This window comes from Ochlerotatus camptorhynchus, unplaced genomic scaffold (genome assembly GCF_037179485.1).
Source record: "Ochlerotatus camptorhynchus isolate MF236.1 unplaced genomic scaffold, CSIRO-AGI_Acam_v1.1 ptg000544l, whole genome shotgun sequence".
Classification (NCBI taxonomy): Eukaryota; Metazoa; Arthropoda; class Insecta; order Diptera; family Culicidae; genus Ochlerotatus; species Ochlerotatus camptorhynchus.
The window spans coordinates 310,641-329,707 of NW_027041027.1; the positions used below are offsets into that span (position 1 = coordinate 310,641).

The following is a 19,067-nucleotide window of genomic DNA, read 5'->3' on the forward strand; positions in this document are numbered from 1 at the left end:
ACTGACAACGCAACACCTGCAGCAAGAAACAAGGCTGTATTTAAAAAGTATTAATATTGATACTAATTCTGACGGTGTGATGAATTTTCTTAACGTATTTCACCTTCCTGATTTTTTCGCAAATGTGTCTACTCGAAACAAGCAAGCACAATATTTGGAGGAAATGGCCATTACTGTACCCAAACCAGAAGAAAAAATGCTTTCGTATCGTGAGGATGTTCGTCACGTCTATGGACATCATAAAGTAATACGCGTAAACGAAACGTTCTCTTACATACCTATTATCGATACATTGAAGTTAATTCTTAGAAACCCAGATAATCGAAGTTTGCTGAAAGAAACTGAACATCATTATCCATCTCAGTCTTGGAGTACGACTAGTATTAAAGAGTATAGCTCCTTTTGCTCAGGAGAAACATACAAAAACAGGGATTATTTCATGAAGTACCCTGATGCCATAAGATTATCCTTATACCAGGATGATGTAGAGCTTGGAAATGCATTAAGTTCCCGAGCAGGCATAAACAATGTATCGTGTATCGATTTTAAAATCCAAAACTTTCCGGATAAGTACAACAGTTCTCCACGAAGTATATTTCCTGTTATTGTCTGCACTACGCTGGACGCAAAGCACCACGGATACAATAAAATAATGCAACCGTTGGTTTCTGATCTCAAAAAGTTAGAACAAGGCGTAACAGTGTACTATGGATCCGATAAGTACGTTATCAGAGCAGTTCTGTCGGTATTCTGTGGTGATACACTTGCTGCACATGAAGTATTCAATTTACTTGGACCGGGAGCTAACTTGTTTTGCAGAATTTGCACTATTTCGCGCCCGCTCTATAAAGAAGACTCTCATAGAGAATTTCCACTACGAACAAGACAATCGTATGAAAGTCAGATGAAGTTGTTAGAAGGACAAATCTCTCTATCAGAATGTGGTCTCAAAGCTGGTGGTTGTATTCTAAAAGTTTTCTATCCATATCACTGAAAATTTTGCATTGGATGTCATGCATGATGTTGCTGAAGGCATTGTACCGTTAACAGTGCAATTGGTACTAAGTACTTACACGAAGGACAAAAATGTTGAAATAGACGTTTTGTATATCAACTACCGTATCAACAGTTTTGCGTACGGATATGTCGACAGGAAGAACAAACCCTCTGCTAATTTTACAGAAGAAATGCTGAAAAAGCCAAGTGCTTACAAAATGAAGCAAACTGGAACACAAAACCTTCTGTTGCTTAGAGCATTTCCATTCTTGTTCGGACACAAAATCCCTAGTATATATTGATGATTGGCCATTTGATTAATATTACGCGAATCCTCATGTCTCCAATAATCTCTGATCATCTATTAACTGAACTTGAAGAGCATGTCAGACTTTACCAACAATTGTTCTATACAAATTTCAACAAACGGATTAATAAAAGTCATCACTTGGAGCATTATGTGCATTGTATCAAGCAAAGTGGCAATATGAAACAGTTCAGTTGCTTTACTTTTGAGCAGAAAAATAAGTCGTTTAAAAACCAATCAGCCACATGCCGAAACTTCAAGAACATTTGCAAAAGTTTGGCCAAACGACAGAGCTTTAATATGGTTATCAATTTACTTGATAATCCATTTACTGACAAAATTGTATACAAGACCGGAATCCTAATGCTACCTAAAAACAGCAAAAGCAGACATTTTTTGCAAGGAAACGATGAACCCGTGTTTGTCCCAAAAAGCGTTACAATCAATGGGATAGAATTTCGACCTAATTTAGCAGTTGCTTGTAAAAAACCTAGCATGGATCTGTTTCCTCTATTCGTCGTAATTAAAGAAATAGTTGTAGTCGACAACAAAATTAATTTTTTGGTGCAGGAATGCAATACGACAGACTACAGTGAATTCTTTCAAGCTTACGAAGTTGAAATAAATGAAAGGGAGCAATTTGTCAATACTGATGAAATTCATAACCACTCCACCTTCACCTTTTGGATGCCGTACAACAGTAAAAATAAGTACATTTCTAGGCGCTTCTACCACCGAGATAACTGAAAGAATTAGTATAAACACTGTGTTATTATTCATTACAGGAATATTATTATACCTATAATTCACTTTCAGATGATGAAGAAATCACCAGCCTTGCACTATTTATGTCGCTAAATGACACCGACTCCACCCGGCTGAAATTAAAAACTAGAATAATAAAAACAATACTGAGAATACAAATGCACTTAACCTCGAGCCAGCAGATAATTGAAGAGGAATACCTTGAAACAGCAGAAGAAACAGAGGAAATCGGTGCAGCAGAACAACAAGCAAGCGAAGAATCGATCCACCTAGCTCTTCGTCGACTTTTTCTTTCGTTAATAACTTGAGCATATAACCGTTTCTTGTTGTGTTTGTCGTATTAGATGCTAGATAAAAGCTTCTTTTGTCGATCTATGTGTTGAAAATACCTGGGAATGTCTTTACATGGCCGTAAGGCTACAAAGAGAAAGTCAACGAAGAGAATCTGTCAATGATACTTTGGACCTAATGCAATGTTCAGCTTGAATTCAGTAACTGAGTCGAATTCAACTCAAAATAACAAAAAGTGACACTGACGAATTTACGAAGAAAATCGATCAATGCAGACAGAGCTAATGAAATCTCACGTCTACCGACTCTCTCTTTCGTTAATAACATAGCTTCAAAAACATGTTCGGCTGTTCTTATCGTCCAATATACTTAAAAATACTTTCTTTTAACATGCTATGTTGACAAATTAGTTCAAAATATCAATGCAGTCAAGTTATTAACGAAAGAAAAAGTCGATGAAGAAAATCGATCAATGTAGATTGGCCTATTTGAAAAGTGACGCGAGGTTTCATTAATTCTAGATCAACAATAGAAAAGGGCCCATCAGCATTTGTAAACAAACCGTTCCAAAGCCCTTTACTCACAAAGTGAAGGCCACCCACGCAAACCAACACTATCATCGGAAACTTCTACTTACACGATGATGGTGTTGGTTTCTGTGGGCGGCCTTCGTTTGTGAGGAATGGGCTTTGGAACGGTTTGTTTATAAATGCTGATGGGCCCTTTTCTATTGTTGATCCAGAATTCCTGTTTGCATTGATCGATTCTCTTATACGGCCGATTTCTTCACTTCCGCTTAAGCATTACACCAGGTTTAATTATATGGGTAAACCTGGTTTAAGATTTAAGCGGAGTTGAAGACATCGGCTATAATAGCAACAATCAATACGAAACTAACGATTTTAAATTGGCTCACCACTTTAGTAGCCTATTGGTCCCAAGCAAACGATTAACGTACCCTATTCTAGTTGAAATTCTATTACTATAGTATACACTATGTTTGTTTTGATTCGCTATGAAAGTTTGACAGATAACATCAGGGGTGTGTGGATTCATGCAGAACATGCAGGGGTGAGTGAAATAGCTTGGGACTGCTTGGGACCGTTGTTCTGGTACTGAGTGAGCCAAAAATAATAATGATTTTCTTCGGGACCTACTACACGGAACCGAATTTTGTTCATTTAAATCAAAAATATAAATGTTTATTATATAAACATATGAATAATTCAAAATAAATTATAAACATGTTTGCTACAAAAATATATACGTTTGAATTAAAGTCAAAAGCATGTTTATTTCAACAATATATTATTTGGGTAAACGATTTTTAGCGTGCCCTGCCTTTTTTCCCTTCTTGTTTACATTGGGAAAAAAATTGCCCCAGCTTTGCCAATCAACTGAAAACGGCACACCTAGGTAAGTGTCTTAACAAAGTTCCAGCTCGATAAAACCGGAAAAACCCCACAGGATTGACGTCACTCTGTCGTTTCTGAAGCCAATCCCTGTATCATCCTCCTCCAAAACTGACGTCGGAAGAAAAACGAAAATCCTAAATGGATTTCGAATCTATTCCGGATCAACCGGGGCGGCCCCTCCTTCAACACCGAACGTATAAAGAGGCCGGTATGAGGATCAGCGTTAGAAACGACAAAACGACGCTAATATCACAAAGTTTCACTGGTTTTACTGAACTGGAACCTCTGGAACCTCCGGACACTCACCACGACGGGTCTCCGCATCTCGCACCAAGACCCCAACATCCACAGCCCACCCTTAATCGCACCCGAAAAAGAGTAGGAGTTTAGATGCCCTGTCTGCAGTTCGTTTTTTCATATCTTTGCAATCCATTTTTTTTTTGCTTTATCCTTAATGCTAATATAATTTAAAATTAAGTATGTTTCTTTCAAACATAAGAAGGATGTTTAAAATAAACATATTTATTTTTGTTCGCATAGTTGTCAAACCAAACAAAAATATTCACGTTTATTTTCAACACGAATATTTTTAAAATAAACGTAATATTATTTTTATTTTAAACATTATTATCACATGACTTCAAACATGGAATACGTTTGAAATAAACCTTGTTTATTTTTGTGGCCAGAACAAACTGAATATACGTTTAAATTTACCTCAAATATGTTTGTATCAACGATAAATTTTTCTGCGTGTAGCATAGAGGTAACTCTAAGACCACTGGGTCCCGAATAAAATCATTATTATTTTTGGCTCACTCACTGGTTCGTATAACATTCATTCATTAATAATTCATCAACTAGATTTGCATGTGTTGTGGTTTGTTTAGATTTTGTACGTGCATTGGCAATAATCCGTGCCAAAAATCCAACACGAGGCTCAAAGCGCTTGCGTGATGAGGAGTCAGCGAAGGAGAATCCGCTTAAAGGAATTATCGATGGGGTTAGCGTAAGTTGTTCAATTTTATAAAAAGAGAAATGTCAATTAAAAAGAACAATATGTTAAAATTATAATATTTATATGGTACATAATATTTTGTTGGTAGAAGCCACATCAATGCCATACTAGCTTATAAGTTACTAAAACAATCTTATAAGAATTTACTGTTTTTAACATTTTTAATTATGGTACACACACAGACAAACAGACGTAACTCTTTGAAAAAGTTTTTCTTGAAAACATAGTATCTCAAAACATAGGACCTCAGCAGTGACATCTTTCAGGCTTCTCGCGGAAAACAAGCTTACTCGCTAACTCGTGAACAATATTGCATAAAAGTTCTATAGAATGTATAGAAACGTCAAAGTGATCCGATGCCAGCGCTGCGGCGAGTAGTTCGCGGAACTGATAATATTCAAATCAACCGGTAAATGCGTGAACGAAGATACACAATGAAGAGTTACGTCTGTTTGTCTGTGGTACACAGGTACACGACGCAATTCTCATCCACCCCATCACTCCTACTTTGATTGTGCGCCGTGACTTGTTGGACAGAGGCGAACAGTGTTACATCGCATGGAAGGGTATGAATATACCTATCGGATGCAACATTATTTCTGCGTTTGGAAAGCTGTGTCAAAGTTTCGACGTGTTTGCCGTAGATTGCGTGCCCAGCGACAAGCAGTTCTTTCTTTTCTTCAAGGCGGCTGTTTTCACTGTCAGTAAAATCGGAACTACTGGGGAAAAATTTGTGCGTTCTCTAGGGTAAAAATCAGTTGGTCCAGTAGAATTAATCAGTATCTCAGCAAATTTCCTACAAGTTTTTTTTGATAGAAAAAATCGCAATTATTTAGAGATAAAGGAGTATGGTCGATTACCTTTTTGTGAAATCAAAATGTAGAGTGAAAATCTAGCGTGTTAGTCAGAGAAATGATTTATATACTGAGTGAGTTATAATACGATTGTAAACAAAAATACGTTTGAATAAATAGAAACAATGGTTAAGTTTTATTATATTTCTTTTCATTGAATACCAAAATTACAAATAATAGAGAGAAAAACATAAAAAATACCGAGAAACCGCAAAAAAAAACTATCGAATTGCAGTAAACATTTTTGCCGAAAAGCAGTAAAATATTTTACCAAAGAAATCGGTAAATTATGACAGCTGGGAAAAATTTTGTTCTGCCGATCTCACGGCATTCAAATGGTTTACCGAGATGTTTGCCGAGAGCTCGGCTGTTGGATTCTCGGCAGTCTTTTTTGCCGGGTTCGGCAAAAAAATCTATCACCAAATCTCTTAAATCTTGTTGGGTACTTTTTTTGCTGGATTCGTTCTGTGAAATTTAATTTTTGCCGTAAGCTTTGTAAAAAGTAATGATTTACCAATATTCCGCAATCAAAACTGCTGAATTTCCGTAATTTATAGAAATCTACCGAAACCTGTAAATCAAAATTACTGATCTAAATTGTAAATTGCTGCAATTCCGCAATACTGTAAAAATTGTGACGAATGTGCTGTAAACATAATCTTTTACAAAAACAAACAGCAGTAATTTACCAGATTTTTGTAAAAAATACAGAACAGATTTGTAAACTTCACACTGTAAAGCTTTGCTGTTATTTTGAAGTTGAGTGTTCTTCAGCTATCCTTTGTGACCAGTAAGTACGTTAATTTTTTCCAATAATCCGTCCAATTTATATGGAAAGTATTAATTATATAATTCTTTTTCATTTCTGGGCCAATTGCTTTCAGACGACATGGACATTAAATGGCCAAATACCACACACAAACCTCGTCCACAACAGCAAAAAGCGAATTTGTGCACGGTTCGCTACTGCCCTAATAAAAATTGTATGGTTAATTTGCTTAACGACGTGTTCTGGGTATCATCCAAACCATTTGTGGAATAGTTCAATGATTTGGGTTATCGTTCGTTTATGGTTATTTTTTATTAGGGTGGGTCGCTAACCACGGTCAGTTTCTTATTTACTTTATATACGGACGCACGATGAAAATGTATGTTTATAGATAATAAATAAATGATTAGTCAAATGCGAGGTCAAATGAATCTTCAGGTTTGTTGTTAGAAATAAATAATTAATTAATCAATAAAATCACGTTATTAATGATTAATTCAGGCAAATTAAGTATAGCCAATTCGGTAACATTATACCGAACGCTATATTGTAAACTTCACCGATCATTCAGCAAAATTTAAAGTCCTGGTCAGTACATTTTGACAGCTCACAAGGGAACAAAATTTACCGAACGGATTGTAAATGAAAAAAATACCGAATAGATTACCGAATGTCCAGCTGTTCCATATTCGGTAAAAAATTACGGTATACTGTAAAAAAAATCTTAGTGTGTGTATAAAAAATGTTTAAATTTTTACTCATTAATGTGTTTACGCTGGTTACCGTGTACTCAAATTAGGGTTGTTTTATTTTTCTGTGTAAGTTTTCTTTATCTCTCTCTCTCTCCATATCTCACAAACACAATCGTACTTTTGGGCTGACGGCTGTCAAACAGCCGAGAATCTTCCTCGCGTTTTTCTCAGCACATCACAAAACATGGCCTCGATTTTGCGGTCCAGCAAATTTGTTCGATATATTGCCGGTTTCACACGGAACATCGTGTTCAACACGGTCCGCGAGACGGAGGGAAGCTTTGTCCAACATTCGCAATGTTTGTGTGGTAATTCCGTCAGGTAAGTGGATATTTTTGAGCAAATACCGGCAAACCCCTTTCGTTACGCAACAAGAGCAGCCGATTGCATTCCGTCCCATGCTTGCTGAATGAAAAAGTGATAGATTTTTGTCTCCTTGTTTCAGTGGTTTCGCAACGACGGCGGCCAGTGCCAGTCAGGGTCTAGATCGTTCCCTGAAGCGGCTCGATGAAGATGTACGTCGTTCGGGACGTATCTCAAGGCGGGACCTGGAAGATGTTCTTGAGGAAATACGGATGAATCGATCGGCTACCAGTGCGCAATCGTTACTGGTCATTCGGTGTTGTGGTAAGCTAGAAACTGGTGTTGTAACGTTTGATCGCGATTATTCATTATTGTTTGTTTATTTGTTTGAAGGCAATCTAGTCCCGGAGGAATTACCAGAGGTACGAACGGCACTGGTTCAAGAAATTTGGAAAACCCTTAACAACTTGAATGTGGCTATGGACGTTTCTCACTTCAATGCCTTGCTCAGGGTTTATCTGGATAACGAACATCAGTTCTCGCCGACGGAATTTCTTACCGATCTGAAGGCGAAAGGAATCGAACCGAATCGCGTCACCTACCAACGGTTGATTTCGCGCTACTGCCAGGAAGGGGACATCGAAGGAGCTACCAAGATTCTGGAATACATGCGTGAAAAGCAACTGCCCGTCAACGAGTACGTGTTCAACGCACTAATCATGGGACATTCGCAGGCAGAGTGAGTAGAGCTCGGATCTATGTGAGCAGTTGTGTTGTTTGTGGATGATTTCGAACTTGTTCTTATTTGCTTTCAGTGATTTGGAATCAGCAACTGGAATTCTGGCAGTGATGTCTCAAGCCGGACTGCATCCATCAGCAGATACATATACGACCTTGCTGTGTGGATACGCTCGGAAGGGAGACATCGATTATATTGTGAAAACGCTGGAGACTTGTGAACAGAAGGAAATCTATTTGCTTGACAAGGATCTGTTGGAAATAATCTACTCGCTCGCCACCAACGGTCACGCAGAAAAGATCGATCCGTTGATTGAAAAGATTCGCAAGCAGGCCGGTTACAACCAAGATGCAGTGAATGTTATCTTGAGACTGATCAACCGTGGCCAGGAAGACGCTGCATTCAAAGTACTAAAAACTATGCCAAGAGCCACAAAAACCGACGGCGAGATGGCCAATACCGGAGGATTCTTGATCAAACAGTTAGTCAAAGCCAAGAGACCCGTTGCGAAGATTCTTTCGATTTGTGAAGAACTTCACAGTTCGGGCATGAACGTAAATTCCTATCTGATTGCATTAGAGACTGCGTTGAAAAATGGAATCGTTGACGCCGCTTATGCCTTGCTGAAGACAATCAAGGAGCAAAATCAACCATTGCGGCAGCACTACTTCTGGCCACTGTTGTGTGTCAACGATCAACCTCAACCTGAAGGAGTTCTAAGCGTTTTGAGGACAATGATACAGGACTTTGATATGCAACCAAGCAGTGAAACTATTCGCGAATATGTGATTCCCAATATGGGAATGAATAATCACGAAGAGGTTATTCAGTTGCTAAGAAGTGTTGGCATTTCCTCTGCAGTGGCCAGTTCCGGATGCGTTTATGTTGCATTGGAGAACAACAATCTCAAAGAAGCGGCGAATATTGCATCCCGGTACAAGGCATTCTACTCTCCGGGTGTCTATCGTAAGCCACTGGTCACGGCTTTGCTCAATACGAAGGATTTCAACTCGTACATCCGTTTCTCTCGTCACTTGTACGACAACATGCTGCGAATGAGCTCCAAGGAGGAAGTCAGCGAACAACCTGGAGAAAACGAATCCAGCTCGCCAAACATGCAAGCAGATGTGTTGGGTTCATTGATTTACGATGTCCTAGTTACCTTCAAGAGCAAACGGGTCGAAGCGCTGGAAACAATTCTTACCGGATTCGTTAACCAAGGCCTTTCCGTTAGCAACTCGCAAGCGGAGCGAATCCAAGACAAGCTAGGTGCTGACATGACAACCGAAATTTCTACAATGTTGAGCAAATTAGCCGCCGGAGATTTGGAACCGGTACAGCTGGAAAGTGTAAACCAGAGAACCAAAACACCCATCTCTAACTTCTCGATCCCGCAGTTGGAACGACTCATCACTGACCTGCAAGCTCGGGGAGAGAATACTAATTCCTTCAAGAATCAGCTGATCCGTAATACGATTCGAGCTAACGATGTCGCTAAGACGGAGGAAGTTCTGAACCGCCTTGAAGAGGAAAGCTACGTTATTCAGCCAGGAGTATACGCGCAAGTAATCGAACTGTACGCCAACAGTGGAAAAATTGAGGAAGCTTTTGCCCTGTTGGACAAAGTTAAGACGAAGCTGCCGGATTTTGAGCTGGACGATACGAAGATTATCCGACTAGCGCAAGCCTTATTGAATCAAGAACGGTTCGATGAAGCTTTGAAGTTCATTGCCACAAACAAGGCAACAACTGAGCGCGACGCAAAGGACGTCGATTTCAACTACAATAGCGCCTGCTGGAGGCTGTTGAACACGTTGGCCGACATGGGAAAAGCTGATGAGGTGAACAAACTGTTCAAGCAGCTGCTGGACAATGGATACATTATGCCGCAGAACATCTTCCTGGGGGCGTTGATCAAGGTAGGTGAAATATGATGTGTGAGTGGCTTGTTTGTCCTTTTTGGCGGAGGCCTTTTATACGTCTTTGGCGAAGGTACGCGGTTCCAATTTACCGTATCAGCGTCACGAAGATGATGTTGTTTTACACATGAATGAAGGTTTTCGTTCTCTGGAAGTGTGTGTAATTGAGATTGAATATAAATAAAACTAAGGGACCTCCCTTAGCTCGGCCGGCAAAGGCACAGCTACAAAGCAAGACCATGCTGGAGGTGGCTGGGTTCGATTCCCGGTCCGGTCTAGGAATTTTTCGGGTTGGAAAATTTCTCGACTTCCCTGGGCATAGAGTATGATTGAACTTGCCACACATTTATACTAATGCAAAAATGGTACAGGCATCGAAAGCTCTCAATTAATGCGAAGAAGAAGAAGAAAGTCCATTTCCTTGCCGTAACCCCCTTCGAGATTCAAAGGGACTCGAGGGTGTCCCCGATACTCGAACAACGCACATCACTCGATCCATTGTCGCCTTGACCAATCGCGTCAGTTTATCCGGAAATCCGTACTCGTGCATAATCTGCAATAGCTGATCTCGATCGATTGTGTCGTGTGCGGATTTGAATACGATGAACAAATGATGTGTGGGCACGTTGTATTCGCGGCATTTCTGCAGAACCTACCGAATCGCGAAAATTTGGTCCGTGGTAGCGCGGGCACCCATGAATCCCGCCTGGTATTGCCCCACGAACTCTCTTGCAAATGGTGACAGGCGGCGGCATAGAATTTAGGAAATTACCTTGTAGGCGGCGCTCAGCAGTGTAATCGCGCGGTAGTTGCAGCAATCCAACTTGTGGCCCTTTGTAGATTGGGCATACGACACCGCCCATCCTCCGGTAATATCTCCTCCTCCCAAATCTTGGCAATTGCCCAGTGCATCGCTCTAGCCAGTGCTTCACCACCGTATTTTAATGGCTCACTTGGTAGTTGATCTACACCAGTTGCTTTGTAGTTCTTCAGCCGACCGATCTCCTCCTCAACTTCTTGAAGATCAGGGGCTGGTAGTCTGTCGTCTTATGCGCGTGCTCCAAGGTCTGTTGCCGTGCCACCTTCGTTTTCTGCTGCTTCACCGTTGAGGTGCTCGTCATAGTACTGCTTCCACTTCTCAATCACCTCACACTCGTTCGTGAGAAGGTTACCGTCCAAGTCCTTGCACATATGGGCTTGCGGCACGTAGCCTTTGCGCGAACTATTTAGCTTCTCGTAGAACTTCCGTGTGTCGTTTACGCGGTACAGATTTTCCATCGTCTCGCGATCTCGGTCTTCCTGCTGACGCTTCTTCCTTCGGAAAACCGAGTTTTGTCTGTTCCGCGCTTGTCTGTATCGCTCCACATTCAATCTCGTACGGTGTTGCAGCATTTTCGCCCGTGCTGCATTCTTCTCCTCTACTAACAGTTTGCATTCGCCGTCAAACCAGTCATTTCTTCGGTCCGGGATTGCAGTACCTAGTGCCGCTGCAGCAGTACTACCTATGGCGGGTAGTGCAACTTCCAGCTGCTGCGCGTAGTCCTGGGCAGCTCCGGCGTCCCGTAGTTGCTCAATGTTGGGTCGCGGTGTTCGACTTCGACGGGTGTTATGCACCGTCGAGAGTTTTGAGCGCATGCATACTGCAACTAGGTAGTGGTCCGAATCTATGTGTGGTATGTGCGGATGTTGATAATGTCGGAGAAGAATTTCCCGTCGATTAGAACGTGATCGATTTGGTTTTCTGTGTGTTGGTCAGGTGATCTCCAGGTGGCTTTGTGGATATCTTTGCGGCGGAAAAAGGTACTTCGAACTACCATACCTCGTGAGGCTGCAAAGTTCACGGTTCATGGTGGTAAGCTCCAACCGGTATTATCCTCGGCTTAAATCCCGAACAATAATGTCCGGCTGCTTTGATGTCGACATCAGATTTAATCAACACCACTCTAAGCAATCATTTTGCAGATCATCCAAACAGGGACGGGATTAAAAGTTAATCCGAGTTGAAGCTTAACATTTATGAACGGTTTGCCACGAAATGTTGAGATAATTTATTGATTATTGAATTATCACACTGTTTACTATGAAAAAGCAACCTGTTTGTGAGTTTTTGCCTGTTTTCAACAAATTGCCAGCTGATATTTTCCGGCGACTTTACAAAAAAATACAATCAAGCAAAATCATCATGTAAAAAAAGCTAGGATTTGTTTCACTTCTTATTTCGCAAATTTGGTTTCGAGTGTTGTTATGACGTCGTCGCGATCGTCTCCCGTAAAGTTTACATTTTTTTCCCTCTACCAACACATACGTCAGGGCTAGATCTCCATACCTTGTATAGACCAGGTTGATATACAAGGCCTCTGTTTTCGGCAAAGTTGTTCGGTAGGTCAAGAGCTTTGGTTCGAATCCCAGTTGCAACTTTTTTTTTCTAAGGAAAATATTCATAAGATTGTCTTATAACTAACTTTCATACGATATTCGAATGAATTTCTGTCGATTTATTCACTCAGTGTACGTCTAATTTCCTGAGTATACTATCTCCGTAATAGATGTAAATACTGTAAATCAAGCTGAACATTGCATTAGGTCCTAAGTAACATTGACAGATTCTCTTCGTCGACTTTCTCCTTGTATCCCCACGGCCATGTCTTTACATTCCCAGGTATTTTCAGCACACAGATGGATACCGCTTTTTTATGGCAGTGGTCGACGATTTCTCTCGTTATTGTTCGTTGTACCTATTGAAAAGTTGGAACTAGTAGGTAAGATGGAAGAGTATGTGCCTACGTGAAAAACTACTTTGGTTGCAAACCGTAAATTGTGCGATCGGATCAAGGAAGGGACTATTCCAGCAAGCGGCTGCGGTATTTCTACAAGCGAGAAGGGATTAGTGCACAGTTCACGGCTGGCTACAGCACCCAGCAGAATGGAGCGGCGGAACGTCGCAACCGCTATCTAGTAGAGATGGTTAGATGTTTGCTCTTTGAAGTAGAGCTTCCATATTTGCTACTGGGCAGAGGCTTTGTATTATTCCGTCAAAATATGTGATCGTTACCACATACAAGCTGTGGTTCAACGTAAACCCGAACGTGAGTCATCTGAGGATCTTCATCAGCAGCGCGTGGGTCCATATACCGAAACAAAATGCAAGAAGCTCAACGAAACATCCCAAAATCTAATGTTTGTGGGTTATTCTTCAGAACATAAAGGCCTACAGGTTTCTACGCGGAAAATCATTATGAGTCGCGACGCAAGATTCGTAGAAGGAATGCCTGCAGTTTGTGGTTCAGGAACACGTCGAGTAATGAGGAGAGCGACACGATTTAATTAGAGTTCAGGAGGAGGAGGAGCATTTTATTCTTGAGGATCGGTTCGTTTTCGAAGGCGTGTGTCCCACGGTAGAGCTGACGGCCGTCATTATTTCTGCAAATGTCCGCTTGGAGCGTCCAGTTACTGAACGCTGCACTTTATCGGCGTGCTATACGTACTTCAGGCACTCCTGCAAGGGCTGAGGATACTTGTCACAGTTACCACATTTCACTGATTCTTTATGGCAAGAATCTTCTTAGTGGCAAACGAGCACACTAGAAAAAACACCATCAACTTTAACAAAGTTTGGGAGAACTGAATTTGCTCTGGAAGGTCACCCGAAACGAGTCTGAATGCTCATAGACTTTTTACCGCCTTGACAATATACTAAATGCAGTTGCATTACATCTAGTATCTAGCTCTTAGTTTTTCGAGTTTTTTAAGCAATCTAGGGCACGTTTTTTTGACGTAGGACTACGTCTGTGATTTTAATATGGGAGGTACACTTTGTGAAAACCGAAAATGGAACATGTAACAAAATTATGAAAGATTTTGAACGTTAATAACTCAGCTGCCCCTGGACCAATTTCAATAATTTTATCACCAATCGGTCAGATATGTTTCTACGCATCTGATAAATTTAAAACTTTATCATTTTTTAAAATGTCACTATTGAAAATTGCACGAATGTGCAACTGTTGTTATGATAATAAAAATTATCACCGATTGCCTGTGAAAAGCGATTTCAAAGTTGAATTGCATCCGGTCTTACCAAACGTTGGTAATTCAATCACCGCGTGGTGAGTGGTGATGTTCTCCTGTACACAACAAAAGGCTCCTCGCAAGCAGTTAGCTACCAAGGCTGGCCTCAACCGCTGATCTGATTCAGTTCCAATCACCGTGTGTGGTGGTGTCCGGTCGTTGGCATCAGCAGCAGCAGCAGTGCTTTCGACGCGTGGCGTTGAACATTGTTATACAGTACACAACGAAAGGTTGCCTGCAAGCAGCGAGCTGCAGCCCACATGAGCATCCATAGAAGGAGGAAGTAGCCGCACCGCTATTGATCGGAATTAGTAGCTCTTTGTGAGTTGCTGTGGACCATCTATGTCAAGCGCGTCATACTAAAGAGTATAAACAGATAGAACCCCACTCAAATTCCTATTCCTGCACAAAACACAAGCTCCTGCTGCAGTTAACAAATAAGATTTATTGTATAAGACCACGTAGTCCTACGTCACCATTGCGTACAACCCCCCCTAGGGCTGTCCCTTGTAGTTTTTTATTTATTCGTCATCAATCAAGAGTACACCGTTTTGTTACAATGATAGTTACATTTTATGTCGTACTTCTAAAAAGACTAATCCGTATCTGGTTTACATTGCATTACTTTTGCGTGTTCGAATAGAATTGAAGTATTGCTTCAATTTGGTTTTTGTCATTGTAAAGTCAATAGTTTCGCAATGCTTATTATAAGATACCTTCATCTGATTGTAATAAAAATATTTCGATTTCTGACCGCGCCGTATGATCCAAACAAAAGCGACAGCTGACCTTGCAAATAATACTACACCTTTTCCTTTTTTGTTCACAGGTTCACGTTATCAGGGATGATATGCAAACGGCCATTGCAGTATTTGAAGAAATTTGTCAGAAATATCGAACTACCCCCTGGAAAACGGAACTCACCTGCCGATTGATCCAAGCGGAGGACGCCACCAATTTGCAGCGTCTCACCGACCTCAGCACAGAAGTCCACGGTGAAGTGAACAGCCTGTACGATTTGGTGTTTGCTTTCGTTGACTGCGGCAGAATTCGCCAGGCGAGGAAGATCCTGGAAACTCCTGGACTGCGTACGCGCGGGCAACGTATTGAGAGCGCTTGCGAACGGTACCACGTGGAAGGCAAAACGCACAGCTTGGAAGGTCTGATGGAAGCCACCAAGGATTTGAATCATATTGACCGATCGGCCATCTATTATAAATTGCTCAAGAGCTATATCAACGAGAAACAACCGGAAAAGGCTCTTGGTCTGTGGACAACAATGCAGGAGGAAGACGAAGCACCTACAGACGAATTCTTGATTGAACTGTCCAACTTTTTGAAAGCTAACGGATACGAAGTACCGTTCGTCGCGCCGAATGCACCAGTTCCTACCAGAAAGACGACGAAGGTGGAAGAGAATATCAAGTCCAGTGCCACAAGACCCGCCGACCCGAAGAAGGTTTTGTCACCTACTCTCAAGGAGTTTAAGGCAGCATCCAAATCGGGCGATGTTGATCGACTTCTTGTGGCAAAAGAAAAGTTAACTGGAAACGACAAATTGAATCTAACCGAGCAGTCGCTGGTAATCGAAGCATTGGTCAACCGTGATCGTCTGAATGATGCATCGAAGTTGGTACTAGAGTTGCTTGAACAAAACCTCCATCCGATTCCGCGTATTTTCAAATACTTCCTCAACAAACTGGCAACATCTGGTGATTTGGCTACGTTTGAGCATATCGGCGAGATGATTACGGACGAAGTGAAACGACTGATCTCATTTGATAATCGCCTTTGCCACGCCCACATTGCCGGTGGAAACGTAGAACAGTACATTAAAAAGCTAGAAGACACAGTAGATTCGATAAAGTCGAAGGAAGAAGCTGAAGCAGCTGCGAAACATTTTCCGATTGGAGGGGCCGCTGGGATTCTTTCACAACACCCGGAAATGCAAGATCGATACAAGACAATCGCAGAAAAGTACGTCAAGTATGATCTTATTGCACCAATGAACGCTCTGTGGACGCATCACTTCATGGCAAACAACGCAGAACAGGCCAAGCAAATCTGGGATGCTCACCTGATCAACAGTCCGAGGGTCATGTTCCAGAAGATCATTCAACATGCCAGAGAAACGAACGACGATGCCATGGTGCGTCGTTTGATTGAACAATTGAAAGATTCGAAAGTTTCCGAGAACGGTATGGGTATAATTTACAGTTGCCTGATCGACGCACTGGTAAGCAAGGACCAAGCTGCCCAAGGTCTGGATGCGCTGAAAGACGGTCTAAAGGTTATCTGCTTGGAGCACTTCAATCGGTCAGCACTGAGAAGGCTCAAAGATAAAGTGACAGCGGCTGGACATGAATTCCCCTACACAATTCCCGAACGGCATGCCAACAAATTGCACGACACTTCCAGCAGCAGCAGCGGTAGCAGTAGTAGCAGTGACGATGAAGTTACTAGAGCTAGAAACACTAACTAAATCCGTATTTCTCGCTAAATTCCTTACCTCCGTTACAAGGAAGCATTTCGGATATCACAGAAAGCTATTGCACCAAGGAGCTGTTGTATTCTAATAGTTTATCATTCATTATGCTGTACCACCCAAAATAGTTTTAAATAGATGTATTATAATACGCTGGATGACTAGTTTGGGTAAATTCAAGCAAACAATCCGAAATTATTGAGTCACTTCCTATTCAGCATTCGTTCGCTAACCAACGTAAAATTAATAAAGTTCAATGAAATTACGTCGTAAGTAATTTCGTAATTTCATTTCGCAATCCCTAACTACCTATCCGGTTGAACTTTTCTTTCTTTCGATGCAAGACAAAATGAGAAACAATCTCATCGGCAAACAACCAAGCGAAACTTTCCTCCCTGGGTAAACTTGAACTGTACAATCATATAAGCCACATAAGCTTAGCTATATGTAGTATATTGATATCTCGTATTCTACTGCGATTCAAGAAACGGAAAAAACTGAGCGCTTTGCAGCCACTAAAATATACTTAAGTTTCCTCAACGACGAAAAGTACACGATGGACGAAAAGTACAAAAAGGAGAAAACTTTAAAATTTAATCTTCTTTAGCAATGTTAGTTCTCCTGCTTTTGTTTATAGTTTGTTTCCTATGAGCCTTTTTTTTTTGCACTGTTGAACTGGTTGTCGGTGTGGGATAAAATGATGTTAACTATCCTGGCAGAGCAGCCGTCTCCCATGTATGTACTTGTAACGATGCTGCTTCTCGTACTCTATTGTCGTAGGCCGCTCGACCGTCAGCCCGAATGCAACACATGTAGTCCATTGCTGATGAAGCATGGTTCCATTAGTTTTAATCTAAGCGCACTGCACATTTTCAAGCTATCGAACAAAGGATTATTCGATACTTGCAGAGCGTACCTTGAGGTCTGTTCTGCGCCGCGAGTGGGATGACACTATACTGAGGTAACTCCGTGCAAATCAAATGGAGAGTCACCTCAATCGCGGTGACTATTATCACCTCACTAGTGACTCCCTTTTATTTTGAGGTTGAAAATGCGATGATTATTTAGCACACTGGAAGAAGTACCAGGTGTACAAGAGGATTTTTGAATGGTTTTATGTTGGAGGTGGGAAAAGCTTGAATGTATTTAAACAATAGTCTATAGCTTTTTGAGCAAAATGAAAAATAAGACCGCGTACAAAAAGGGTTGGGGTTAGCGGTGCCGGTGGTGTAGTGGTAAGCGTGGTTACCTCTCACCCCAGTAGGCCTGGGTTCAAATCCCAGTCGACACCGCCGGGATGTAAAGCCGTTGGTCCCCGGTTCCTTGGCGTCGGTAGCATTGGTGCTCAGCACGGAAAACAAGATCGACGAAAAACAAACCAAGGAAAAAAAGGGTTGGGTGTATCCCTATAACAAGATACACCCAACCGTTTTTGTACGCGGTCTTATTTTTCAATTTTCCGACGTTCAAATAAAGCCAAACTCGATGCATATGCAAAAATAATAGAAAAAATATAGCACCTATAGACATTTTCTAATTTTCTTTGAATCAGATGATGGCAACTTACAAACTATTATCTTTACAATGACAAAAGCCAAATTGAAGTAATACTTCAATTTTATTTGTAGTAAACAAAATACTTTTAAGTCTAGTTTTTGGTATATAATATTTTTTAGAAGTAAGCCATAAAATATAATTATCATTGTATCAAAACGGTCTACTCTTGATTGAAGACAAATACATAAATATTCTGCCCTGTGCGGCGTAACAGTCTTATAGCATTTATTTTTCGAAAATGAGCTACTTTACAATGTACCGCAAGGCCATCCGCTCACGAAGTCTCCCTTCATCACTCACTATAGGTCTCAAGGGTATTCAAAAGTCGCTCTCTGGCGGCTTTATTATCCGTACAGTGCCATACTGCGTGATCGATGTCATCGTAACCGTTTCCACACCGACAGATGTTTCTGTCCACGAGGTTTATTATTTGGAGATGCTGATCTAGCGAGTAGTGGTTGGACATAAGTCTAATCATCACGCGAATGAAGTCTCGACTTAAGGTGTTTCGCTGGGAGATCCTTATTCTCGTAACCACTTCGAAACTTTAAGTGCACAAATATTAGCTTCTACGATACGCACCACAATGAAACTGTTACTCCACGTTTGCTGTACTGCAGCTTACATGAAGAAGCAATTTTAGGTGAAATGGGGCATTCACTTCCCAGATCTGTGTAATTGAAAATTCGAAAATTCGGAGTGCACGTGGTCCCTAATAAAAAATAACCATAAACGAACGATAACCCAAATCATTGAACTATTCCACAAATGGTTTGGATGATACCCAGAACACGTCGTTAAGCAAATTAACCATACAATTTTTATTAGA

At 41.1% G+C, this 19,067-nt stretch overlaps 1 protein-coding gene across 1 annotated transcript; it reads left to right on the top strand.

The window, feature by feature from the left end:
* Positions 1 to 7,290: 7,290 nt before the first annotated feature.
* Positions 7,291 to 16,839, top strand: bsf (bicoid stability factor). The gene is made up of 5 exons (XM_065236308.1): positions 7,291 to 7,488; positions 7,613 to 7,794; positions 7,864 to 8,209; positions 8,286 to 10,128; positions 15,026 to 16,839. The coding sequence occupies exons 1-5, from the start codon at positions 7,352 to 7,354 to the stop codon at positions 16,676 to 16,678; spliced, it is 4,161 nt and encodes a 1,386-aa protein (XP_065092380.1). The 5' UTR covers positions 7,291 to 7,351; the 3' UTR covers positions 16,679 to 16,839.
* The last annotated feature ends 2,228 nt before the right edge of the window (positions 16,840 to 19,067 follow it).